A 27823-nucleotide genomic window follows, 5' to 3' on the forward strand; every position below is an offset into this window, starting at 1 on the left:
CTGTGATTTGACACCGGGCTACTTTTTGGACTGCAACACTAAACACTAGTTTACGTATAAAAGGCAACTATCGAAGCCAATCCAAACACAAAACGTCAATAAATATCGTCATCTTAAGATATTATGTCCGGTGTAAAAATGTATTGAAATCTTTAGGATGAAAAATGTCAAAAGTTTAGGTAAAATGTGTGAGCCTAGTTTTTTTTGTATCGGCAAATATCGTAGTTCAAAAAAATCAATATGATATTGCCATGAAATGGGTCATTTTAATCTGTGAATTGTATACATATACTGTAGAAATTAATGCAAAGTATTGTGTTATTATTTCAAATACATTTACTTTCTGTTTATCATTTTTAACACGTTATCTTTTTCAAACGATAGCAATCCTGCATAGAAATATGTAAATTTGAACTTGACAAAAAGAGATTAATGCCAAACCTCCCTCTTCTGACAGATTAGACATCTATAGCCGTCATTTATATGGACTGAATTTAATTGACTTTTAATGTGCAGAATTTTAAATATGCACATATTACAGAAATGACTTCTAATTGTAAAGGATTCTCTTTCTGATTCCGCCATGTTGTCCAGTTTTCAGCTAAAGTGAGGATTTGTTATATTCCTGTTTTAAGGGTTTTAAAATGAAAACAAAAGCCATTTGTAGTGAGGAAAAAAGCGAAAAGAAACGGCGAGCAGTCAGTGAAAGCCCCGGAGTAAACACCTCCTTACCGCTCGATCCTAGACGGATTATGCTCACAAATGTGTTAGCTTGCTAATGCTAATTGACACGCAGGAAGCTTCACCTTCAGTGGGTAAGGCGGGAAAACCCCGCACCCCGCCCCCTTGGGCACACCGCGTCCAATCCCCCGTCCCGCTGTTTTGATCACGGCGGCTAATTTCTGACTGTAATCTGATTAGCCCGCTGAGCAGCTTTGGCGCTGTCATTCTCGGGTGACATTGCGACCGCTCCGCCAGGCCGGCTGGTGTGGTTGGCGGGTGCTGCCGGCGCGACCGCTCGGGTCACGGTTAGCGACCTCTCGTCCCTCGCCGTCCTCGCCGTTAAACATGTTCCGAAACCCTTGGATCTCTGGTTACCATGACAACCATGTGCAGCACTGCGGCACAGGTACATTTTCAATTCTGGTGATCAGCGTTTGTCCTTTTTATTTACAACTTGTTCTAGTTTCCTGGCCTAGTTTTAGAAAGAATGGAGAATATCAAGTATGTTGCAAAGACTGACTTTAAATGTTGACTTTTGTAAATATTCTCATTAACAAATACTATTAATATGCACTATTTTATCATGTAGTTGAACTCTATAGTAATAGAGCAGTGTTAAATGTTTTGATTTTTTCTGAATTTTACTTTGAAAAGGGGGAGTAGGTTTTTTGTGTTGTTCTGTTATTCATTTGGATGCTGAATTAGCATTTAGAAGTATGACTTTTTGATTATATAAAAAGACTTATATTTACATTTCAGTTATTGTTTTGCACAAAAGATCAGTGCTAAAAATGAATCTTCCCCTATGATGCTGTAGTTAATAATGACAAAACATTAGCTAGCACCTGGTCTCTGACCTTACCTGGTCTTTTATTTTATTTTATTAATGATCATGAAAAACACACCCTATAATAGCAAACTGTGGTAATATTGTGAAGTGTGTTACATATCTTAAATTCTTCCATAGTCTGTCATAATTGTAGTATTCGTTGAGATGTCCATCATTACAGACCATGTGATTGATCAACTTTTTCCTCCACTTCCTGTGCTTGGCTCCAGTTTCTTAACTAGGTCTACAATGTCTTGTGTGTCTTGTGTCTGTCTTGCTACTGCAACCAAGAAATTTCCCGAATACGGGATGAAATAATGTTCTAATCTAATCTAAAAAAAATAATAATAAAATGTTCTGCACAGATTATTAATAGCAAACCGTGGCCGGGCTAAGCTTTTCTCTGTAACAAGTAGCTCTGAACTTCCTTGGCTCATCGGCAGCTCGCATGTTTCGGACGAAAGCTGAACTGACCTGAGCCGCGTGGGGGGCTTTCCGAACGGGTGGTCCACACATCATTGAGCAGGTCTTGAATGTGAAAAGCAAACATAAGATCAGTCTTGACAGCCAAGGATCACAGCATTTTCTTTTTATGCTCGTGTCCTGTTGGAAGTCCAGACCGACCAAAAAATAGACCAGGAGTTTTTCTGCCAGTGTCTGGAGCGGTAACTTAATCAGTCTGCGACAAAAAAAGCAAACTACTTAACAACAGACTGCTGTTTGTTTTGTGGAAATTGCGACGGATTCTGTGTAGAGTGATTGACTTTGTCAGACACTCTCTTGAAAATCTGGGACTTTGGATCATGTCATCAATGCTATAAATCTTTGCCGGACTACCATGGTGACCATTTTTTTATTTATCCTAAACAGTTTGCGGTGTGACCGTGGTATAATGTTGCAAAGCGGCCTGCCAGGAATGTCCTTTTGCGCGTATTTGACTGACATCCATGTCATTTTAAACATGCTCTTTGCTTGGAATTGTCCTTGGTCATTGAATGTTGAGAATGTATGACTTATAAGTTTATTATGGTTTGAAATATTTGAAGTCAATTGCGACAGAAACTATAAATTAAAATGCCTAAGATACCTTGAACTGGATGTTATTTTCCAATGCTTTCAGCTAGCAGTAAACAGAATTCGCTTCAGAACAGTTTGTCAATTGTTTTGCGATGGCTAACGTTGCGCTAAAGACAACACAGGACAGTTCGGACAAATATGATCCTTTTTTAATGGCTACTTAATACTAATACAGAATTTATTGGAAGTATAATCATGACAGACATTGCTAATAAATTCAATGTTGCTAAAGGACACACTGGAAAGCCAAACTTTAAGGCAATCTAAAGGTCTTGACCTTGTGTTCTTGCAGAACTTGGATCAGAAGCTTTGGGTACCCTTTCTACCTCAACGTCATTGCCGACGGAAGCCTTAAGGTGAGGAACAGTTCGCTTTGTAATTTAATGTATGATCACTGTTAACTCCTGAAGAAGTCTAGAACACCTAATCCTCAGACACTCAAAAAATATATATATGTGCATTGCGTTCCGGCCATTCTTCAGTGACTTCTTCAGGTCTGTAAGCAAACAGTCCACCTTAAGAAGAAATACAAGATCAAGTGGATTCCTAGAGGCTAAGCTCTTTTAATACTATGCATCCAGAGCTAAAAATAGCTGCTTTGTATGAACAAACTAGGTGAAGTTGGTGAACTTATTGGTAGAGAGTGTCAAGACTTAATGACCTTGTTCTTGAGTTCGTTCCTGATGGAACTGACACTTTCACCTCGTCTTACCTCTTTATAATACAATAAATGCGTCCTGAGCTGTTTTCCTGTTTCTTTTTTTTTCCCCTTTTCTTGTTTTGACTTTTAGTTTTCAGAGTGATTTCTCCCTGCATGACAAGACCACCATCGTCAAGAGCGTTTCGGATTCAGATGCCAAACTCCTGGTGGTACTTCCCAAGGGTGGGCTTTGGTTTTGTTGGTTGTTTTTGTTTTTGTGATGAACATTTTCTCTAAAATTGTTTCAACATTCAGTTTCAGAACTGAAGAAATACTTTGAGGAAGCTTCTCCGGCAGATTTCATAATGAACAGGTATCTTTAAACAACGTAAACCTGACCCCTTACCTCTTATTACTTCAAATTTGGGAGACCAAACACAAAAATAGGGTCAACTTTAATGATCAACCACATGTAACAATACAGAATCCCCATAGACAATAACAAATGATCTAAGAAATGTACTTCATGGTGCCAATTTTATTGAATGAACTAACCCACAGGACAATCGCCCAATTCACTTACGTCTGAAAATCCAGCCCGAATTTAGCCTCATTCTTGGTATGTTTTTACTCCACCACCGGCGACATCTCTGTGCCTTTCATCCCAGGAAGGAGAGGATTGCCCGCCGTCTAAAAGGGATCGAAAGCGACTCTGCCCCAGCTTTGCTGACTAGCGGCTTGGTCACTAACCGAATGCTGGAGGAGGACCCCCCCCGGTACACTCGGGCGTCAGACCCCTGCCAACCCTGTGGGATGGGTATGCTGACACTGCATCTTGCTTGACTCTATTAAGTCAAAGTTCACTGTGTTTTGGCTTCTTCCATAACACAGTCAGACATTTCAGCCAAGAGGATCTGGACACCCCACTGAAACCCGTGACGTCCCCACAACGACACGCCGGAGGTGGAATCGACCCTGTGACATTGACGCCCATGTCTGAACCCTCTGACCAAGCCGGTGTGAGTTCCAAGGCTGAGCGCATCGCCCGCTATAAAGCCGAGAGACGGCGGCAGCTCTCGGAGCGGTACGGCATCCTCCTTGACCAGGAAGTGGACATCGATCACGCGCCACGCTACCGCGCCCGGCTCGACCAAGAAGCTCCTCCCGACAGACACTCGACCGGAAGACAACCGGAACTGCCAGATCATGAAACGGGTGGACCATACCGTTCTGGTGTGGGCAGGGTTTACATGAAGTCACCGGTAGCGGTCCCGGTCACCACGAACCAAGCTCCAGCCCCTACACAAGGTGGAAGATTCTCTGACAGGGAAAGGGTCATGAACATGGAGAACTATCGAAGGGGCGGGACTCAAGAACACGCCTGTCCAATTGGCACCCAGGAGCATCACGTACCTCTGCCCCAGCAGATTCAGCCTCGGGAGCAAAGTTCACCACATCACAACCGCACAGACGTCACCTATGTTGAGATGAGTCCCAATACCAGCAGGGACCACCGGGTCACGGCAGTGCCCACCTCGCCTCGCACCGCCCGGCGGGCCTCGCTGCCGTCAACTCGTCACGGTATCTCACCGGGGGATTTGTTCATTGAGCAACAGGCGCAGAGCATCCTCAACAGACAAGGGTGAGTTCATTAAAGGCACACTGATTTTGCTCTTTAGAACGAGGACTCTTCTCTGGTGGGGTTTGACAGACTCACCTTTTTTACACAGTTTCTAGTAAAGTTGGCATATCATAGATGCTGTTGCGGCAAATACCACAATGGCGATATGGTTCTGGTTTGTAGTTTGCTCAGCACACGCAGGCATTTGCGTTTGTAAGAATGCCGTGAAACATTCACTGCCATCGACAGTGGATCCTAGCACCCCTGACTCAGACTCACATCTGGCTAGGAGACTTCTCCATGCGCTAAATCAGTCCATGTTTGGAACATTGTCACTGTGTTTGACTGGGATGACAACACTGTCACCCCTTCAATTCTATGACTGAACCTTACCAGGCGAACATTGCCAACTTGTCAGAACATTTGACCCCATGACAAGAAGTATCCATGACCATTTGACATTGTCCATAGCCTTGCTACCCTGTCAAAGAGCGACTGGTGTCTCAACACAGACACAGAGGGCAACACTCAGACACTCACCCGCTGGCCGTCAAGGTATGCAGTAGCAAACAAAAAATTATACCTTCATTAACGTCCACCTAAACATTTCAGAAGGTATGGATGCTCCCACTGACTCAATTCTAACAGTCCTTACCTTTATACGTAGTGTAAGAGATCACATTAATCAAAAGGTTAATAGCTTAAACATTTCAAATAGAGTTTTTGAGTTACCTTACACCACGGTGATGAAGTGCTTCACTGGATAATACCTAAAAAAAAAAATGATTTCTCAATTTTTAAATTCTTAATGACTTCTCTTGTCCATTCGTTTTACCAAGAATCCGAGTAAGTGCACAGCGACCTTCCGAGTGGACCCCCAGAAGCAGGACACAGGAGCTTCCGTTCCCACCCAACTGGGAACCAGGCCAACAGAGAACTGTTGAAGAGAACACTCCAGGTCACCCTCAATTTGCTCAAGAGTACCATCCTACAATCGACCACCAAAACCTTCCAGGGTCCGCCAGCCAAATCCCCAGTCCTCCAGAGGTTCCGCCACGAAGGCGAGTAAGCGCTGAGCAAATTTATGCAGCCCACAAGGGGGCAAGGCTGGAGGCCCGCCAAGCCCCCAAAGAAGTCCATACGGACGGTTTGCTGAAGAGTCGGAAAGCCGTGTTGCCATCTGAGATTCGCAGACGAGAAAAGACCGGTGATGACTCTCGCGGAGGTCCGAGCGAAAGCGCGGAATGGCGGAATTCCAGCCCAGAACAGTGGAGGACGAGTCGCATAGCCGAGATGGACTCGGATCCAGCCAGAGAACGAAGGCGGGAGAGAAGAGAGACGGAGAAGATGCGAGAGCGAGGCAGGCATCGTCATTCAGGTCAGGAGAATCAAGAGGATAGACCGTTCCAAGACCTTCACCCAGAGAATGCCTCAGACGACGTGAACCAACCAGAGTCAGTCGTGTTTCAGGCACATGCTAGTTTAGGTGCTGGGGAAGATCTCCAGACACAGCATCAATACAACTCCTTGAGGAAGCCTTTGGGGACAAAACAAGAAACTTCTAAGAGCGCCGAGGAGGCTCTTCGGTATAAAATCTCGGAGCCTCAAAGACAGCAAGAATGGCAAAAGAGCGACTCGGCCGTTTACCTCCAGAAGGGTTCCTCTTTGGTCCAGGCCAAGCACAAAAGCCCAGAGGCGGGCAGAGTCCCCAAACCCAAGACGCGAACTCGTTCCATGTCAGACATCGGTATTAGCCAGCATTCTGTCACGTACCGTATGGGGAGAACCGCCGCCGCCCCTCGCGAGACTTCCTCCAGGGGCGTGCAGCCACCAGGGGTGGCTAACGGCGAGACGGGCACCCTAGACACCAGGGTGTCGGTGGCTCAGCTGCGACATTCGTATCTGGAGAACGCCAACAGGAAGCCCGACTTGTACGTCTGCCGGCATGGGCTTCGTTAAATTAGGTCGCATGGCTAACTCTTCTAAAGGATGCTACTGATAGCCACTTCACGTCAAACTAAAGGGATCAGAGGGTCCTGATCTTTGGCAAGGGTGACATATAGGATGTTAATATGTCTATCGTTTGAAGTTTTAACCAAGGCTTGAACTTCTTACCATTTGAAGTTTTACTTGGTAGAGCTAACAAAGCTAAAGAACACTAACAGCGCATGCGTCTAACTACGGTATGGCACTCTCTTCTCGCTTAGTCAACTGAATTTGTTCTCTTGCTAATTCAAGCGAGAGCGTCCAGTCCTCGTCGATGGAGGTGGACCTCGGGGAAAATGGCACCGAGTCCGGCGGGGACAGGGCGGCTCGGAGACCCCGCCGCTACATCACGCCAGGGGACGGTCGCGCATCCGAGAGGTGTCGAACTCAACCTATCACGTCTGCAGAACGTCTGGAGACGGACAGGTCTGAAATGGGAGTGGTCACAGAATGCTTGGAAATCGGGGTTGAATGTCCAACGTTTCTTTTCACAGGTCACATCTCAGTCCGCCGCCGACGCAAGATATGGAAGGTGGGCTTGAAACCCTTTACCTTGATTTAGAAGAAAAAATATTTTGAACACTTTTAAACCTATTATTACAATGTTGTTTATTTTTTACCTTCTTGTGATAGAGGATGAAGAGAAACTAGACGAACGAGCCAAGATGAGCGTGGCGGCCAAGCGGACTCTTTTCAGGGTAACCCATTTAGCATAGTACGTACGCAAACAAAATGTCCACATTTATCCGAAGGGGAACGTTTTTTTTTTTCTCTCTCTCTCGTTAGGAATTAGAAAAGACATCGGAGGGTGGCGTTCCCAAGCCTCGTTCTCGCAACGTTGCCGTGGAACGTCGTCTGCGCAGAGTTCAGGACCGCTCGCAAACTCAACCGGTCACCAGCAAGGAGGTGGTTGACGCTTGCAGGTATGAATATCACATCTTAAATATCATATTTCAAACGGCTTTTTAATTGGACTCCCCATGTTTCATATGGGATATTTTGACCTTAAGGCTTTTTTTAATTTATTGATTTATGTTGTGAATACTTAATTACGTTGACTACTTATTTATTTAGAATGTATTATTTATTACTTATTTATTGATTATTTATTCGTCTGTTTATTTTTGTTATCTGTGCACTTCGTGGTGACAGCTTTAAATCTCGTTATACTATAACAATAAAAGCATTCAACTCAATCCAAAATAAAAACGCGTCAAGTGATGCTAAAGCTAGTTTAAAAAACATGTATTTTTGTTGCCAAATGCCATACTGAACTCCCCTTTTACCATTTTTCCCCCAATATGCATTGCCAAATGTCTATAATACCCCCCAGCAAAAGATTAAACACACTTCTTTCATATTTAGAGCTTTATTTGGACAATTTCTGAGGAATAAAGCAGATTTCTTTCTTTTTTCTGCCGGAAAGCGAGCCTTCCACCTCGTCAACTCTTACGGGAAGTCACACCACTACTGCCACCACCAGTTCTAGTGTTGTCAGTACTGCCGTCACCACCATCAGGTAACGCAACTGGTTCCCAATATATTCGATTACGGAGCATTTGATTACAAATTTGAGTCTTGGAGAAGCAAAACGTAGCTTATCGCTCATTTATTTTAATTCTCGGTCGCCCCACATTGGTCTCATGTGTCACTCCTCCTTTGCTAAGCTTCTTGGTGCACCTTATAGGGAAAGAAAGCTGCTGTTTATGCTAAAACTCAGCAGTGATGATCTCCAGCATTCCCACTCGCAGCATTCCGGGAATTCAGGGTTGCAAATTCCACATCAAAAAGTTGGGCAGCAGGAAAAAAAAATAGTTGCTAATTTTGAAAAAATAACCTTCTGAAATGTATATAGCCTTTTTTAATGTTACTGTCGTTCCTTTTTAAAATGAAAAAAATGAATAAAAGATAAAATAACTGAATATTTAAGGGAAAAAGATTGAAAGAAAAACATCTAAAAAAGAAAACAATTTTAAAGCTTTGTATTTGCACTTAATTAGTTAAAATAAATGATATACAGGAATAAATATAAAATTAAACTAGTGTTTTATATTATATTAATGTATTTATATATTTAGATGATGCTATATTTCTAATCCATGAAAATAAAAAACGTGCATTTATCATCTTTTTCATTTCAGCATGCAAGCGGCTCCAGCCACTGAGGCCGAGGTCCAGGAAATACGGCAAGACGACCCCCCGGAGGCGGAGGGGGACGACCTATCCACTCTCAGCTTAGTCGAAAAGATGGCCCTCTTCAACCGGCTAGCCCATCCCTCGGACGAGTCGCCGTCAAAGAGCGACTCCTCCCGTCAACGGCGTGCTCTCGCACGCTTTCAGACGCAGCCAATCACGCAGGGCGAGGTCCAACAGGTAATTCCAATAGAAATTACTATATAAATAACTGTATAAATGACCTATATTAATATAGATGTACATAACTGACAGTCAGCTCATTGGATGAGTGGTTAGCGCGTCGGCCTCACAGTTCTGGGGTCAAAAGGTTCGATCCCAGGTGGTTCCTCACTGTGTGAAATTTGCATGTTCTACCCAGGCTTGCGTGGGTTTTCTCTGGGTACTCGTGTTTCCTCCCACATCCCAAAACCAGGCAGGCTAGTCTGGTTGAACACTCTAAATTGCTACGAATTATTGGTCCTTGTGCCCTGCGATTGGCTGGCCACCAATTCAGGGTGTTGCCCGTATTTGGCTGGCATAGGCTCCGGCACCCCCCGCGACCCTTGGGTGGATAAGGGGTTGGGAAAATGAATGATTGCATGTTCATAAATATCAAAATGAGTTCCAGGGGAAATTTCATGTTAGACTTGATCTGTTCCACCAGGTTTAAGCCAAAATCCCAGTATAGTTTTAACTCGGACTTTCCCCCCTTACGCTTAATATCATATTTATTTATATTCCTTATATAAACAGTTGACGTCCTCTCAGGTGACTGAGCCTCCGCTGGGCTCCTCAGTCCACCATTTTGAGTCCAAGCAGGAAGAACATGTAAGGTCCCCGAAGCCGGTTGAATGCATTGGAATGGCTTTATGAATCGGACGCATTTTGTCTCTATTTGCCTCGATGTTGCTTTGTTGTCGGCTCAAATGAGTGGCGCACACGGTTTAGCGCTCGGCACATGAAAAAAAAAGGGTTGTCATGTGTCTCGCACTCGTAAAGTTTGTTGATTTCAGATGCCTGGGTTAGTTGTCGGTTTAGTGCATAACAAGCATGAGGCGTCCTTATTAGGGAAAGAGTGCATGGTAGTTAGTGGCATAATATTTTTGTTCAAAATCCATTTTTGTACTTGCTGTGTGTCAAAAGTTGTCAACAGTTTTTTAATCGAATGTTTATTTGTCAAATTTTCAATCCCTGCAATTTTCCAAATTCTCTTACTTGTTCATATTTTGTCAATCCGACAACAATGTGATCCAGATTGTGACTTTTAGGTCCTGTTTTGAAACCAAATTAGGATCAAAATGAATTTATGATAAATTCATGATAAAATGAACCAATTCTCTCTGACCGGATTTATTTCCATTGTTTTATTTCTAGTTAAAACTCAGCAGCCATGTCCACCTGGAGCCCCTCCCACCCTCCGTGGTCCGCTCCCTTTCAGCCACGCCCTCTCGAGACAGCGTTACCACGGCAACCCCGCCGCCCGGATGCGGCGGCGTCACCTGCCAGGGGAACTCCGCCGCCGCCGCCCAACGGACCGCGGGCCACCAGGAGAGGGTGTTGCGCTACCTCTCCGTGACCCAGAGCGCGGGACCCCCGGGAGAGCCCGAGCTCCTCCCAGATAGCTCCGAGCAACGGGGGGCCTTCCCCGTGCCCGTCCCCGCTCCCGCCCCCTTCTCCCTCGCTCTCGGCCGGCAGCAGGCGGGGACGGAGGAAGACGACGAGGACCGGACGCATCCCCACGCGAAAGCCCTCGGAGAAAGCGGGGAGGAGAACGTGGAGGAAGCCGGAGGAAGGGGCTTCCCAAACCGGCACCTGGAAGGACAACCGGGAGGGGACGACAACGCTTCCAGCTTTGAACGGCTGTCAGGTAGGGGACAAAAGGAAATCTCTTCATTGTGCTCCCACGCGTCAACGCTCGGCTCGGCGGGAGGAGGAGGGGCGCTAGTATTTTTTTCGGAAATGTCACAATGAGGAGAATCTGACATTTCAGTCCTAATCCGCCATAGCGCGTGGCTCCCTTTGTCCCCTAAGACACATGTGTCAAAGTGGCGGCCCGGGGGCCAAATCTGGCCCGCCGCATCATTTTGTGTGGCCCGGGAAAGTAAATCATGAGTGCCGACTTTCTGTTTTAGGATCAAATTAAAATGAAGAGTATAGATGTATATTAAATTTCCTGATTTTCCCCCTTTTAAATTAATAATTGTAATTTTTTAATCCATTTTTTCTGTGTTTTTTGTTCAAAAATCATTTTGTAAAATCTAAAAATATATTTAAAAAAAGCTAACATAAACATTGTTTTAGATTTATAAAAAACTGAATATTCAGGGCTTTTAATCCAGTTCTTTTAATCCATTTATAAAAAATAAATCTAAATATTATATCTAAAATGGTCCGGCCCGCATGAAATCAAGTTGACGCAAACCAACCCGAGTTTGACACCGTTGCCCTAAGACATGGATGTAGTGATACGTTGATACGGGCAGATTACGCCAACCGGTAAGCATTGGACGCGGGGAAGCCAGTGCGCTGTAGTAGAGTAAAACCCGAGTGGATTTCGGTAGCATCTGTCTACAGATCGAAGGTGATCCGTCACTTGAATGGCTTTTACTGGGTCAAAGCCATCTCAGTCAGGCTAATCCACATGGTGCCAGATGTCTACATTTTGACTTTCAATGATAGGACAGCTCAGGGGTGTCCAAAATGTGTTCACCCCGAAAGCTGCTTTCAGAATATGCTAAAGATGTGAAGGACAATTTGAAGTCCTATTTGCTCAATGGGTAGGTTTTCAAATGTATTTTTAAGTATGAGCTCATTAGAAATGTGAGGTTTGGCGGACTGCTTGATAGAGGTGGTTTTGTTCAAATTTGGGATTAGTTTTAAGATCTGACGCACATATTTTGTATGTTATCTTTTCAGAGCTGCAAGGTCGACCTCCGTCGCTGAAGCCTCTGATAACCAAAGTGTCCCCAACAATATCTCACGTATCCAGCGTCCAGCAGATCCATTCTGTCATCCAGCCTCCCCCAACGCCACCCAAATCCTTCTCGCTCCAGCCGCCCAGCGATCCCGCAAAACCCCAGTCACTGGTTCAGCCGTCTCAGTCCCCGCCGACGTATCCCAACTCATTCGCTCGATCCCTGCAGAATCAGGCTAAACCTCAGGAACTGGTCCCTGAGCCTTATCCTCCACTGGGGCCTCAACCCCTGCCCAAACTGCAGGTGCCTCCGCCAACGGCGCCCAAACCTCAAGGCTTTCCCCAAACCTTGATCAAGTCTCAGTCGCTAACGCTGGAGCACAGCGACGACTACAACGCGCTGGCGAGCTATTCGGGTGATAGGCTGTCCTCCACCGGTTCCGCGGACCAACTGCCTTTCAGCATGACCAGCAAACAGATGTCCATCAAGGAGAGGTGAGGGAGTCGTCGACATACCTGTTAACGTCGGCCAATTGCTCCACTTATTAATGATTGCCATTCCCCTTATTAAGCCATAAAATAGCGTACAAATGCAAGGCGGACTGGAAAATATCAAATTTCAATCAGTATGCACTAAATTCAAGATTCTGTAGATGTTGCTGACAGCTTGACTGTCTTCGTACATTGCTTGCTGAGGCACTATATGTATATAGTGAAAAGGGGGACGGGTGAAAGCGCATATCATGCTTAAAGCATGACTATTAGCAGTTGACGATGATGTTTTCGTGACCGAGACGATGCGGATTAGAGTCGAAATGGGTAAAACGAGACCGATTTTACAAGAAATTTGCTTTTTTTAACAGTTTTTCCAGTACAAAAGTTGTTATACGGCGTACACAATTTGAAATGATAAAAAAACGTATAAGTTGACAAGTATGTGTCAATCAAAATGCGTAGATCGGGGGTCTCAAACTGGTCCTGGGTGCAGGTTTTTCTGGATCGGTTGGAACAAAGACCAGGACTCTCTGCAGCCCTTTTGCGGAAATAGAGTATGATGGGGTGTGGTCTATTGTCCAGTCTAGACTTTCTTCTTGCCCTTCATCAACATAGGTTACGGTTAGGTAAAATACTGAATTCTGAACTAAAAGTAGGGCAGGCATGGTTATGATTAAGGTTTAGGGTCAGTTCTAGATGTTATTTTTAGGTGTTCAAATCAGGCTAGGGTCAGTCCCTGGTGTTCCTGTCTGTGACCCATTCAAAATCACTGACATAAAAATGGTCGAATCAGACACTGGTGCTCTCGTTACCTCTACGCGGAGACACGATGACACAGTTTCTCCACGCTTCGTTCCTCGCTCGGTCGTGCTTCCCGTGACCTGAATTATCACCCTTGAATGATTGCTGAATATGAACAAGAGAGTCTGTAAAGAGGCATGGTTCTCTCGTCCAAACTATTCCACCACGGGCCGCAGTGGGTGCAGGTTTTTGTTCCAACCCATTGAACGCAGACAGGTTTACCGATGAGGTTTCTTGGGAAACGAGCAGCACCAGACTGCAATCAACCAATTACCGGTTTGGACACCCATGTCTTAATAATAATAATAATAATCGGACATAGGCCCTGTCGTCATCATCAACAACAAAAAGCCTACTTGTCATCACACCCAGAAACTGTGCATGACGAAATTGGTAGTGTTTCTCCATAAGGTGCGTTTTCTCGGGAAAAGACGTAAATAAGTGATAGTTACGGACTCGTAATTTGGCATTCTGCCATTATGGATACCTCACCTTCCAGTGAGGGCAGAGAACAGGCGACGGTCCTCTGGGCAGCGTTAATCACTTTCGCAGGGGTGTCAAACCGGTCCTCAAAGGGCCGCAGTGAGTGCAGATTTTTATTCCAACTCAACAAGAGGATACCTTTTGCATGTGTAATCAGTTAATTAAAGTCAGGTGCTACTTATTTTAGAAGACACCTGATTGGTTAAAATGTCGGCACTGGATCGGTTGGGAACAAAGACCAGGACCCACTGAGACCCTCAGCGGAATCGGTTTGGACACCCATGTCTTAGAGGCACTACACTCGATAGGGGGACATTTTACGATTTTTTTATGAACGGCTTTGTTTGTCTCAGAGTCGCCCGCTTGAAGAAGAGTGGCGAGGAGGACTGGAGGAACCGCATCAACAAGAAACAGGAAGTGGAAAATGTGGCGTCCACTGAGCAAAATGAGGTGGAGTCAACACATCTGAAGAAGGTACAACATCGAGCCAAGACTTCATATCTTGCACATAATGCCTGTCACTTTCAATTTCATAACCCCCCCAGTCCAAACAAAACCACCCTTCCCCCAATATGACCACTTCTGACCACGCCTTGTCTTCTCCCTACCCCAACCCCTCCCTTCAGGAGGAAGAGGTGGTCCATCAAGACCACTCTCCAGTGTGTATATCAGAACAGCTGTGGGTAAGCTTTGCCTCTCATTCAATGGCCTTCGAGAAAGGGGCGGAGCACTTTGCTCCGTTTTATCATGCATGACTATTTGACTATTGAGTCGTGATATGGCAATCATGTTTTGAAAGATTTGAAGAAGGCTTTGATTTTGAAATTCATCCCTGAAGCCAGTTTCCTTGGCAACCTGAAATTTGGTAAAGTACCAAGGACTTTCGTATTTCGTCTCACTGTCACCTCAGACGGTTCTTTACTGAATTTAATAGATTACTGTCCATTTCGTTTTAGGATAACAAAAAAAAATCTGAATTAACTACAGACAACAAAGTTTTGATGCCATTTCGGATGCCAGTCAGTAATCATGTAAAAAAAAGACAGGCTTTTCACGCACATTTTAGTTTTGTTGCTGTGACGGTCAACATTTTCGATGTTATTTTCCACGAAATTCAGTAGTTTTAAACCCTTTGAAGACTTTTTTCGTCTGACTAGGCAGTGATTGGTCTAGCCGCTAACTATTCCATTATTCCGATCAAACAACAAGACTGACCCATGCGTTGTTGTTAGAGCCCACTTGTATGCTGAAATCTCCCCGAATTTAATATGTTCTTCATCTACACTCACCACTTTTATATCCCGTCTCATCGCACGATAAAGACAACGACTCTACTACCATTTTCAATTGAGACCACGTTACTCTGAAAACGGCATCGGTTTCATTTATGCAGAGGCAAGCCGTTACGAAAAATATTTTCACTGCACAATTTCGAAAGTTACACATCTGGGCGTGTCTTGATCAATTATTTTTCAATCCTCTTTGTCAAGATCCAGTCATCTATGATCTAAAAAAAACGTGATGGTCGTACTTCAAATAACAGTGGAAGTCTCCCATTTGGTTTTGAAACTGGCATAAAACTGCTTCCATGTCTGGTGTTGGCATGCTCATGCATTCTTTCCCCCCCCCACCCCCACGCCTCCTCTTCTTTCCACTCATCCTTCCATCTCTCCATCCTCAGGAGCCTGTCTTCTCCTTCACTTTCTCTCCTCCTTTCTCCCTCGGACAAAAGTGTCAGTACGTTGACCATCACGCTCAGGTAAGTGCGGGTGTGGCTTTCATTTCCCACGCTTGCTGTGCGACCTTTTTTTTAGTGGCTTGGGGTTCGACCCCGGAGATATACTATGTACCGATGGACTTTTCGCGTAGGGGTCAAATTTTTGCAACGTTTTCATTTTGGTCCTGCGTGAGTGACTACTCTAAAATTTTTGTGTTTTTTTTTTTCAGTGTTATGATAACCCTGTATTGCACTTTCCATTCATTTGAATGCTTTCTTTTGGACAGAAGAAAATAATATAATAAAATTATAATATATAATACAAGAAAAATGAGGGAAGTATAGAATTTGAAAATCGGATAAAATATTTAGGAGAGAGAAACTATAATAACAGAATTTGCTCAAAATGCCTCAAAAAGAAAAGTTTGTCTGACCCGGCCTCCTTTTAAAAAAAAATCTAAACCCAAAAAGAAAGCATTTCAAACCAATCGATGGAAGAAAAACTGAAGAAAAATGTGAGACTAAAAGTCATTGCTGCAATTATTTATCATTCCACCATTGTTACTGTCATTTCAGGCTCAGGCGACAAGAAGAGCTCAAACTGAAGCCCACATGACCATCGAGGAAAGGAAACAGATGATCTCCAAGCGCGAGGACGACTGGAAGAGAAAGGGCAGGGGCGTGGCTAATGACTCTGGCCAGTACACCGTGGCAGCACGCATGGTCAAGAAAGGTCGGTAGAGAATAGTTGTCGGCTTTGGGCCGAAAACAAACCGGTTGGACCCACATCGGATTTAGTTAGCATGAATGTGGCCCGCGAACCAAATTGAGTTTAACACCGTTGTAATGAAGCATTTCTCATTCAATAAAATTGAAATGCTCATGCTCACATTTTATAGGAGGGGGGGTCAGACTCGGGTTGGTTCGCGGGCCGGGTTAACGTCAACTCGATTTCATGTGGGTCGGGAAACAGATGATCTCCAAGCTCGAGGATGACTGGAAGAGAAAGGACAGGGGCGTGGCTAATGACTCTGGCCAGTAGATATATTAGATATAATATTTCATTTTTTTTAAATAAATAGATTAAAAGAACTGGATTAAAAGCCCTGAATATTCCGTTTTTTATAGATCTAAAACAATGTTTATTTTAGCTTTTTTAAATATATTTTTAGATTTTACAAAATGATTTTTGAACTAAAAACACAGAAAAAATGGATTAAAAAATTACAATTATTGATTTAAAAGAGGGAAAATCAGGAAATTTAATATACATCTATAGTCTTCATTTTAATTTGATCCTAAAACACAAAGTCGGCACTCATGATTTACTTTCCCGGGCCACACAAAATGATGCGGCGGGCCAGATTTGGCCCCTGGGCCACCACTTTGACATGTGTTTTATAGTATTAGACGTCATTCTGCCAAAATAGCAGTAACTCAACAATAGGATATTTTGTTAAACACAATAGTAACGTTTTCTCCACATGAATTATTCGCTGCATGTAACTGCAAACCTATTTTTTTTTCAGGCCTGGCCTCCTCCTCCGCCGTGATTGGTCCGATCTTATCGCCCGTCTCCGGCAAACTCAGGAGCACCACCGGGATTGTGAGCAAACCTCAAGAAGGTTTGTCTGAAAATCCCTCCGTCCTCCCGCTTTCGTAGCCTGTCCTTGAATGCTGTCTGTCCCTTGCATGAAGACATCGAAGCCAGGGTGGACATGGAATCGGACAAGAAGCTGGACAAGTTGGAAACCTTCTTGGGCCGTATTAACAACAAAGGTAAGAAAAAGAAATGGAAACGGCCGCTCAATGATTTCACGTCGTCGTGATCCGTTCTTCGTCCGTCAGTTTCCGAACTGCAGGAGAGCACTTTGACGGTCACCGAGAAGACGGTGAAGGAGGTGATGAAGATAGACGACGAGATCTTCTCCAACTTCTACCGTCGCGTGGCCCAATTGCCTGACGTGCCGTCGCCCGACGAGCTCAGGGGCGACTTCGATGCCATATTCGGCTCTCGGCTGGGATCCGCCAGGCTGGCGTCGGAAATGGTGCACCACAAGCGCTCGGTGCGTCCGGCCAGGAACGTGCGGGCGTCCCGCAACCCCGTCAAGACCCTGGCCGCCCGCCAGGACATACGACACGAGTACACGGAGCAGAGGCTCAACGTGGCTCAGCTGGAGAGCAAGAGGATGTCCTCCGAGAAAAGTGAGTGAAGAAATTAGATTAGATTAGAATTTTATTTCATCCCGTATTCGGGAAATTTCCTTGGTTGCAGTAGCAATACAGACACACAAGACATTGTAGACCTAGGTAAAAAAAATTAAAAAATGAGATGCGACTGACTGGTTAGAAATTAAAACCCTTTCATTGGTTCATTCGCCCCTTTTAGTCAAAATGAATGCCATCAATAGCTTACATTGGGTTAATTACCAGGAATAAAGTTGGGTAACGATTCCGACTTTCAGGGCAAAATAATAACTACGTATCTGTCAACTTATACGTTTCCCCCGTATTTTATACATTTTTTGATTATTTCAAAATGTGTACGCCGCATAAAAACTTTTGTTTAGATTTTTTTAAGTAAGTATTTTGTAAAATCGATCTCGTTTTACCTATTTCGGCTCTAATCCGGATCGCCTCATTCAATTGTAGCAGACAAAAAAAGTCGACTGCTAATATTGTCATGCTTTAAGCATAATATGCACATGGGCATCAGTCACGTCCGCCTTTTCACAATATAAATATAGCGCGTCAGTAAGCAATGTACCCAGACAGTCCAGCTGTCAACGTCATATACAGAATCTTGAATTTAGTGCATACTGATTGGGCATTATATCCACTTTGGGGGACATTTTAGACTTTTAAGTGCGCCCTGTGTGAGTAAATATGTGAAATAAGAGACGTTGTCCCAAATCAAAATGACAGTCGAATGAAACTTGACTGAAACGGACAAGGACCAAACAAAAACTTAGGATTTACATACACAGGCGGTTGTCATGAGGGGCAGCGGATTGGTCGACAGGCTCAACAGGTGAAATCGACAAACCATCACAGGGAAAAGACACACTAAGTGACAAAATCAAACACTAACAGGTTGTCGTCCACATTGCAGTGGTCAAAAGCTCGGAATATTCCGACGCCGCTCTGGCCGGACTGGCCAGTAAGGAGAACTACAGCACCGTCAGTTTGCGCAGCGTCAACGTCTCGGAGACGCCCGCGTCCAACAACAGCGCCATCCCGTACAAGAAGCTCATGCTTCTCCAAGTCAAAGGTAAAAGTCAATTCTTCACTCCAGGCAAGTCCGCAGATTCCCGCCTTATTTGCCCTTTTTGCCCGCAGGCCGTCGTCACGTTCAGACCAGACTTGTCGAGCCCAGAGCGTCCTCGCTTAACAGCGGGGATTGTTTCCTACTGGTGACCCCCGAGAACTGCTTCGCGTGGATAGGAGAGTTCTCCAACGTCATCGAGAGGGCCAAGGTGGTCTCGTTGATGCGCTAAATCCCGAACGGATAAATGTTGGAATTATTATGTTGACGATTAATGGTCTATGTTCCTAGGTTCTGGATCTGGCCCAGTTCATCCAAACTCAGAAAGACTTGGGCTGTAGGGCCAACAAGGTACAAACGATTGAGGAAGGCGCCCACACGCAAAGTCCGGATTTACAAGAGTTTTGGACCATTCTCGGAGGACAGGGTTCCTACCAAGGTGAGAGATTATTTTTCGGTTAAGAAACAGATGTGAAAATGGTTGACATCGTTCCTGTTGATTAGCCGCCGGTCCACCGGAGGAAGACGACCGCTTTGAGAACGCCATTGTAGAAACCAACTGCATCTTTCGTCTCGCGGATGACAAACTGATGCCTGATGATGACGAGTGGGGGAAGGTTCCTCGCTGTTCCCTACTGTCTCCTAAAGAGGTTGGCCTCCGTTCGCAAAAAAAACGCATGGACTTCACTTTTCCATTGAATGGCCATCCGTATTTTCTGGAAATTCCGATGTTTTTGACGACATGATCTTCTGTTCAGGTGGTCGTGTTGGATTTTGGGAGTGAAGTATATGTGTGGCACGGGAAAGAAGTGACTCTGGCCCAAAGGAAGGTGGCCTTCCAGCTTGCTAAACACCTCTGGAATGGAACCTTCGACTACACCCTCTGTGATATCAACCCGCTTGACCCCGGAAACAGCAACACTCTTATTCCAAGGTAGATTTCATTGGATGATTGGGATCTTTACGGTCTGTAGTATTGATGAGAACCCAACAGGAGAGCTAGAGCTATCTGATCAGTTTTATTATATCATACCTGGCAACCTCGGTTAATTGATCCCCTTATTAATCGATACAAAAAAAACGCAACGGGGCACATATTTACTCACATAGGGCGCACTTAAAAGCCTAAAATTTCCAATCTGAATGCACTAAATTCAAGATTCTGTAGATGTCGCTGTATGACGCTGACAGTTTGACTGTCTGGGTACATTGCTTGCTGACGCGGTATATTTATATAGATATAAAAGGCGGACGTGACTGAAAGCCCGTGTGCATATCATGCTTAAAGCATACCAATATTAGCAGTCGACTTTTTTTTCTGCTACAATTGACCGAGACGATCCGGATTAGAGCCGAAATAGGTAAAATGAGATAGATTTTACAAAATACTTATTTAAAAAAATCAAAAGAAAAGTTTTTATATGGCGTACACAATTTGAAATGATCAAAAAAATTATAAAATATGGAGAAAATGTATAAGTAGACAGGTACGAAGTCAGAATTTTGCCCTGAAAGTCGGAATCTTGGCCAACTTTATTCCTGGTATTAACCCAATGTAAACCATTGATGGCATTCATTTTGAATAGAAGGGGCGAATGAACCAATGATTCCATTTTTATAGTTTAAAAAAAAGGCGGGTGTGTGAAGGGGGAATGCCCGTGCGCATATCACGCGAAAGCGTAACAATATTAGCAGTCGACGATGATGTTTTCGTTCGCTACCAGTGACCGAGACGATCCGGATTAGAGCCGAAATGGGTAAAACAGGATCGGTTTTACAAAAAAAACGTACAAAAGTTTGTTATACGCCATACACAATTTGAAATGATGAAAAAAGGTATAAAATACGGGAAAAACGTACAAGTTGACGGGTATGTTATATGACGACACAACTTTTGACATATTGTAATGCTTGCTATAACGTCTCAAAACCCAAATGGTTTGATCAATGCCCACTACAGGAAGGGCCAAGGTCGGCCTGATTGGGCGATATTTGGCAGGCTGACCGAGCACAACGAGACCATTCTCTTCAAGGAGAAGTTTGTGGACTGGACCGAAGTAAAGCTCTCACCATCACCGACTGAAGTGAAAGAAGAGCTTCCAGAACAACCGGTTTGCATCCATTGACCACCGCGAGACTTTCCTCAAAAGATGACTTGTGAGCTCAATCTAGCGTCTTTCTCCAGAAGGCCAAGGTTCGAGAGTGCCGGCCGTACGACATCGGCTTGATGCTGCCCCTCCTCCAACCGGCGGTCGCCACCCTTTTGGACGGGGCGAACGTGGGGCGTGGCTACGGCTCCGTGGAGACCGAAGACCGCATGAGGACTCAGGAAATAAGCACCGTCTCGGTGGACGTTTGGCACATCTTGGAGTTCGACTACAGCCGGCTGCCACGTCAGAGCATCGGACAATTTCACGAAGGCGACGCCTACGTGGTCAAGTGGAAGTACATGGTTAGCATGTCAGGTTGGTTTCGCATTTGACGGACAGCATTCCGTTCGTATACTCTGTACCATTCCAATGTTTTTTTTTTTCATCTCTTCAGTGGGACGCAGACTCAAGCCAGAAGTGAGGAGCAGTGGACCCGGCCGGGAAAAATGTTGCTATTTCTTCTGGCAAGGACGACACTCGACCATTAGCGAGAAAGGAACGTCGGCGTTGATGACTGTCGAACTGGACGAGGAGAGAGGCGCTCAGGTAGAAGCCAAGTATTGTCGTAACGTTGGGGTCAATTGATAGAAGGGAACTTAATCGGGCTTTTGATTGGTCTATAGCAAGGGTGTCCAAACTTTTTTTCTCAGAAACATCTAAGGATTCGAAGGCCAACTTGATATCCTTAAAAAAGTAAACTATGGATTGCATGTGATTGATTTAAACATTTTAATACTGCTTGACGGTGGTCATTTATATATTTAGATTTACACCATTGAAACCAACTTTGGAGAACAAAAAGTGAAAAAAAATCACAACTGAGATACCTTAATTTGTCACCTTTTGGATTATTCATTTTTTAATGTAAATTTATTTATGTTAAGCAACATACTGAGATACTGCAGTTTCCTACAATGATAGAAAATAAAGGAGAGACACTATTTAATGTGACTCCATCTGAGAAATACAACAGATTATAGACTGAAATAAAGATTCTTCTAAGGTTAGAACTTTATTTCATCCCGTATTCGGGAAATTTCTTGGTTGCACTAGCAAGACAGACACAAGACATTGTAGACCTAGTTAAGAAACTGGAGCCACACACAGGAATGATATTTTTTCAATTTGCTGAGCGCCAGTAAAAACAGTTTTTACAATTTGGACATCTTTGATCTATAGAAAAATTCTCAAACTACTACTACTGAAACTATTTATGGTATGATTTGTAGTATATTTGTGTGAAATTGTGTTTTGTGTGTCTCAAAAGATGCAAGTGCAACAGGGCAAAGAGCCTCCCTGTTTCCTGCAGTGCTTTAATGGCGGGATGGTCGTCCATGCCGGAAAACGAGAAGAAGAAGAAGAGAACATCCCAAGTAAATTAGATTAGATTAAATTAGATTAGATAACTTTATTCATCCCTTATTCAGGAAATTTCATTGTCATGGTAGCAAAAGGGTGAGAATGCAGACACAGGAAAATACTTTTTAGACATAAATAGATAAGTAACAAATAAATTAATAAATAGATAAATATATAAAAAATCATTAATAAATACATACATAAATTAATTAATACACAAACAAATAAATGAATAAATACATAAATAAATAATGTCATGTCATTTGCAAAAAGTGCTTTGTTCCATTTCATTCCTTATCTACTTCTAACGTAATCATTTCTTTTTTTTAACTTTTAGGCGAGTGGCGACTATATTGCGTACGAGGTGAGGTTCCCACTGAGGGCCACCTGCTGGAGGTGGCCTGCCACTGCAGTAGCCTGCGATCCAGAGCCTCCATGATCCTGCTCAGCGTGGACAGGGCAGCCATCTACCTTTGGCACGGCTGCAAAACACAAGAGCACACGCGTGGCGTGGCCAGCACGGCCGCGCTCAGGATTAAAGAACAGTAAGTTCTTTGAGTAAAGTGAGTACATAAAATGGGTCCATACAACTTCATCGACTGCGTTTTTCAGACGGATAATCCTCCCACATTCCAAAAACATGGTATGGTAGGCTGATTGGACACTCTAAATTGCCCCTAGATATGGGTGCGAGTATGCATGGTTGTCCGCCTCTGGCCCGGAGACAGCCTGGACTGGCTCCAGCACCCCCCGCGACCCTAATGAGGATAAAGCGGTTCAGAAAATGAGATGAGATGAGAAATATGACTAAACCAAAATCAAACAATATAATGTTTGAATGGTAGAGATTAATTTTCTGTAACACAAAGGTCGTTGCGGTGGGGGTGCCGGAGCCTATCCGTTCAACTGTCTTTGGGTCAGGTATTTAAAAAGTTGTGTGCCTTTTAGGTGTCCTCTAGAAGCTGGCCTCCACAGCAGCAGCAAGGTGACAGTCCATGAGTGCGACGAGGGCATGGAGCCACCAGGATTCTGGGAGGCTTTGGGACACAAAGACCGGAAGGCCTACGATTGCATGTTGCAAGGTGACCAATCTCCTATCTTCTAAACCAGAGGTCACCGACTCTGGTCCTCCAGGGGCCCCCTCCCTATCCAGTCTGTCTTCCATATCTCCTCGACCACACCTCAATCAAATGATCAACGCATAAAAAATAATAATTATTTGTAGTTAATAATGCCATATGTGTTAGGACAAAAGTATAGAGTCACTGGTGGAGTTTGGACAAAAATTCTGAAAAACTGAAGGAAAGAGTTTTGTGGCATTGATTAAGGGAAAAAGTGAAGAAAATAGAAGAATAGAAAAATGAGAACATGGATTCAAGAGACAATGATTGAGTGAAAATAACGACAACATCTGATCTTTTCTTTCTCAGACACTGGAAAATTCAACTTCACTCCACGGCTCTTTCAGCTGACCAGCACGTCGGGGGAGTTCGTGGCCACCGAGTTCTTCCATCCGTCCCGGGCCTCGGACCTGGTCACCTCGCTCCCCTTTTTGCAAGAGGATCTCTACAACGTGGCGCAACCCGGTAAGGCTTGCCTCAACGCGCCAACGCTTTAGACCAGGGGTGTCAGACTCGGGTTGGTTCGCGGGCCGCTTTAATGTCAACTTGATTTCACGTGGGCTGGACCATTTTAGATATAATATTTTGATTTTTTTAATAAATGGATTAAAAGAACTGGATTAAAAGCCCTGAATATTCAGTTTTTATAGCTCTAAAAATGTTTATTTTAGCTTTTTTTAAATATATTTTTAGATTTTACAAAATGATTTTTGAACTAAAAACACAGAAAAAAATGATTAAAAAATTACACTTATTGATTTAAAAGGGGGAAAATAAGGAAATTTAATATACATCTATACTATACTAATTTGATCCTAAAACAGAAAGTCGGCACTCATAATTTACTTTCCCAGGCCACCCAAAATGATGCAGCGGGCCAGATTTGGCCCCCGGGCCGCCACTTTGACACATAGTATAGATGTATATTAAATTTCCCTTTTAAATCAATAATTTAATCCATTTTTTCTGTGTTTTTAGTTCGAAAATAATTTTGTAAAATCTAAAAATATATATATAAAAAAAGCTCAAATTAACATTGTTTTAGATCTATAAAAAACTGAATATTCAGGGCTTTTAATCCATTTATTAAAAAAAATCTAAATATTATATCTAAAATGGTCCAGCCCACGTGAAATCAAGTTGACATTAAAGCGGCCCGCGAACCAACCCGAGTCTGACACCCCTGCTTTAGACTAAAGACCTAATGTGGTTGGCATCCACAGGCATGTTCCTGGTGGACAACTTCCATGAGGTCTACTTGTGGCAGGGCTGGTGGCCACAAGACAGCGAGAGCACCGGGTCGGCTCGCATGCGCTGGGATTTGGACAGGAAGTGCGCCATGGAGACGGTGCTGCAGTACTGCAAAGGTAAGTCCGGGACTCGGTTTCGGAATGATGCATTTGAGTGATGGTCTGTGGTCTTGTTTTTTTACAGAGAAGAGTGAGAAGAACCCTCAGAAATCCTACTTGATCCACGCCGGACTGGAACCGCTAACCTTCACCAATATGTTCCCCTGTTGGGAGCACCGGGAGGATGTCGCCGAGATCTCAGAGAGGGTAAAAATCATGTTTTGTGCTCTGGTTTCAAGTGTATTTTTTTTCCGTTGCTGTCAACACCACTTGAGGATTTCCAGATTGTTGTAAAAGAGAATAACAGGAAGTCGTGTCGGACACGATGCATTTTCCCACTGCAAACTTTACACCAGGGGTAGGGAACCTATGGCTCGGGAGCCATATGTGGCTCTTTCCATGGGTGCATATGGCTCCGGAGCCATATGTGGCTCTTTCCATGGGTGCATATGGCTCCGGAGCCATATTTGGCTCTTTCCATGGGTGCCTATGGCTCGGGAGCCATATGTGGCTCTTTCCGTGGGGGCATATGGCTCGGGAGTCATATGTGGCTCTTTCCGTGGGGGCATATGGCCCGGGAGCCATATGTGGCTCTTTCCGTGGGGGGATATGGCCCGGGAGCCATATGTGGCTCTTTCCATGGGTGCATATGGCTCGGGAGGCATATGTGGCTCTTTCCATGGGTGCATATGGCTCGGGAGCCATATGTGGCTCTTTCCATGGGTGCATATGGCTCGGGAGCCATATATGGCTCTTTCCATGAGTGCCTATGGCTCGGGAGCCATATGTGGCTCTTTCCATGGGTGCCTATGTCTCGGGAGCCATATGTGGCTCTTTCCATGGTTGCTTATGGCTCCCCACTAACCTGTGAAGTAAAATATGGAAATCACTGGTGAGAGAGCTGACTCCCGAACGCACCAATCCTGCTGTTATTTTTTTTAATTTTTGTTACGAAGAAATCGGTTTTCGGAGTCTGTTTTAATGGTGCAATGTCATATTATTTTGCATTCTGCCAGTTAATGTCCAGTAGGTTGGTTGGGGAAATGAGCTACTGCTAAATTAGCATGACTTTTCCATTGTGGGCCCGCAGGAGGCAGATGTCTGCAACCAGATCATCCTAGTGGAAGACGTATTGGCAAGACTTAGTCGGAACGCTTTCCCGCTGGACCAGTTGCGGGCGCGACCTCTACCAGAAGGCGTGGACCCGCTGCGTTTGGAGATCTACTTGTCCGACCACGACTTTGAGGTCAGGGAGATGCATGTTGCTATCATTTGTCATTGTCCAATCCAATTAATTTACAACTAAAATGTCCGACTTGGATTTTTCGTGGTGTCGTCTCAAATTATGTCGAGATGACAATCCCATTCTAAAACAGTTCCCAAGTCATGAAAAAAAACATTTCAGTTACAATACATCAGATGAAACACATTTTTGTAACCTTTCAACTTTAACAAATACTGCATAGGCAGAAACCAAAATATATATTATATTAAAAACTATATTTCTCATAGTATGTCCCCTTTAACTCTCACTTTACAGAGCAAGTAGGCGCATTGAGGTAAGAATCCCTTTTGAACTGTTAATCCACCTTTCTGTGCACGAAGACCACCCTTTAGATTCAGTTCAAAAATGGAATGAGGGTCTGTTGCATTATGGTTTGCAGTCACGGATTTCCTAGCATTATTTACGCTACTTTTTTACTGGATGTAACACACCCTTTTTTTGTTTTTCTACCTCACACTGACTTTCTTCCTGAGGAATGAATGAATGAATGTTTCACTGCTACAGTGTATGAAGTCAAGCATGACAGATGAACGCAATAACTAGAAATATTTTTGCATGTGACAAATAAAAGGGATTGTCCCACTGAAGGACGCTGGCAAAAAATGGTAAAAAAAAATAGCAACGTCGTAGAACGGAAAATGTAAACTTCTTTAAAGAAATAATAAGATAAATAATGCACAACTGGCTACTAAAAGAATTTCACAATAACATATTTTTTGACTAGATATGTTTTCATAATTTGTTTGCGATTGGCTGTTTTGCCTGCTGCCCATAGTTGGCTGGGATGGTCTCAAGCACCCCCTGCAACCCTATGGCAAATAAAAATGAATGAATTACTGCTGCTATATATTAAAAACAATGAAAAATTGTAATTATGATTAATTACATGCAGTCCATAGTTATCTTCTGATTAATCACTTATTTTTTCATGCTTTAAATCCAAAAATGTTTCAATATTCTTACGATTATTTTATTATTATATTAATTCAGACATTAAATCCATTTTAAATGAAAAAGCTGGCATAGTCATCAAGTCTGTCTGCCATTGTCGGTACTAGACGTCAAATTTAAGTAATATGTAAGGGTGTCGAAAGTAATCGGACGATCACATTCATACATGCACAATCAATTTTTTTTTACCCGATTTCAAGTTGGCTCTTAACATCCTTTAGTTTTTCTCAAAGCGACCTTCGGGGAAAAAGTTTAGACACCCCTGATTTAAGCAATGTGTACATTTTTTGCTTCGCAGGAGGCTTTGGAGATGACGAGAGACGAATATGAACGTCTGCCGGGGTGGAAGCAAGTCAACTTGAAAAAGGCCAAAGGACTGTTTTAAGCATGTCGGACTGAAAATGGAATGAGAAATGCACAAAAAAGGAAGAAATGGATGGAGAACCGACTTGATGAAGAGAGAGAGGCATTTTGCGTTCTCTCCCGGCCTAGTGTGTTGATTTTTGTGGACTTGACACCGTGTTGCACAAATACAATTGTGCATTTTTGGCATCAATGTGGTATTGTAAAGCTTTTGTTTTGATTAATCTATAGTGCCTTTGCTTATTTTTTGTGTACAGTTTATACAAAGACATTCTAGTGTGACATCCTTTTGGCATAAAACACATAGGGAATCCAAATGGAGACATCTTGGCGTCTCCTGCTTAATAAATGAAAGCACTTTGAAAACGGTTTTAACTGATTCAGAATTTTTTTTTTAACACAAATTGCAGATTCAGTGGAGTAAAGCCCACAGAAGAAATCCCTATTGGATTCCATTGACCGGGTAAGGTTTAGTCAATGACGGCTGTGTCTGCCAAAACATTGGATAATTTGTGGTTT

The 27823-nt window shown here is 43.7% G+C and overlaps 1 protein-coding gene across 1 annotated transcript; it reads left to right on the forward strand.

Annotated features, from left to right (window-relative positions):
• Nucleotides 1-927: 927 nt before the first annotated feature.
• Nucleotides 928-27673, forward strand: svilb (supervillin b). Its single transcript, XM_077616268.1, has 38 exons — nucleotides 928-1129; nucleotides 2922-2985; nucleotides 3421-3512; nucleotides 3585-3642; nucleotides 3938-4086; nucleotides 4161-4911; nucleotides 5730-6821; nucleotides 7129-7302; nucleotides 7371-7408; nucleotides 7510-7574; nucleotides 7663-7799; nucleotides 8303-8395; nucleotides 9018-9249; nucleotides 10426-10918; nucleotides 11968-12460; nucleotides 14098-14218; nucleotides 14371-14427; nucleotides 15426-15503; nucleotides 16038-16194; nucleotides 16991-17086; nucleotides 17160-17240; nucleotides 17310-17666; nucleotides 18574-18732; nucleotides 18801-18937; nucleotides 19018-19165; nucleotides 19231-19376; nucleotides 19485-19660; nucleotides 20687-20837; nucleotides 20912-21191; nucleotides 21271-21422; nucleotides 22144-22249; nucleotides 22573-22780; nucleotides 23184-23317; nucleotides 23666-23821; nucleotides 24580-24723; nucleotides 24791-24912; nucleotides 25796-25951; nucleotides 27240-27673. The coding sequence occupies exons 1-38, from the start codon at nucleotides 1069-1071 to the stop codon at nucleotides 27324-27326; spliced, it is 7401 nt and encodes a 2466-aa protein (XP_077472394.1). The 5' UTR covers nucleotides 928-1068; the 3' UTR covers nucleotides 27327-27673.
• Nucleotides 27674-27823: the final 150 nt, after the last annotated feature.

The sequence above is a fragment of the Stigmatopora argus genome, chromosome 12, assembly GCF_051989625.1.
Source record: "Stigmatopora argus isolate UIUO_Sarg chromosome 12, RoL_Sarg_1.0, whole genome shotgun sequence".
Classification (NCBI taxonomy): Eukaryota; Metazoa; Chordata; class Actinopteri; order Syngnathiformes; family Syngnathidae; genus Stigmatopora; species Stigmatopora argus.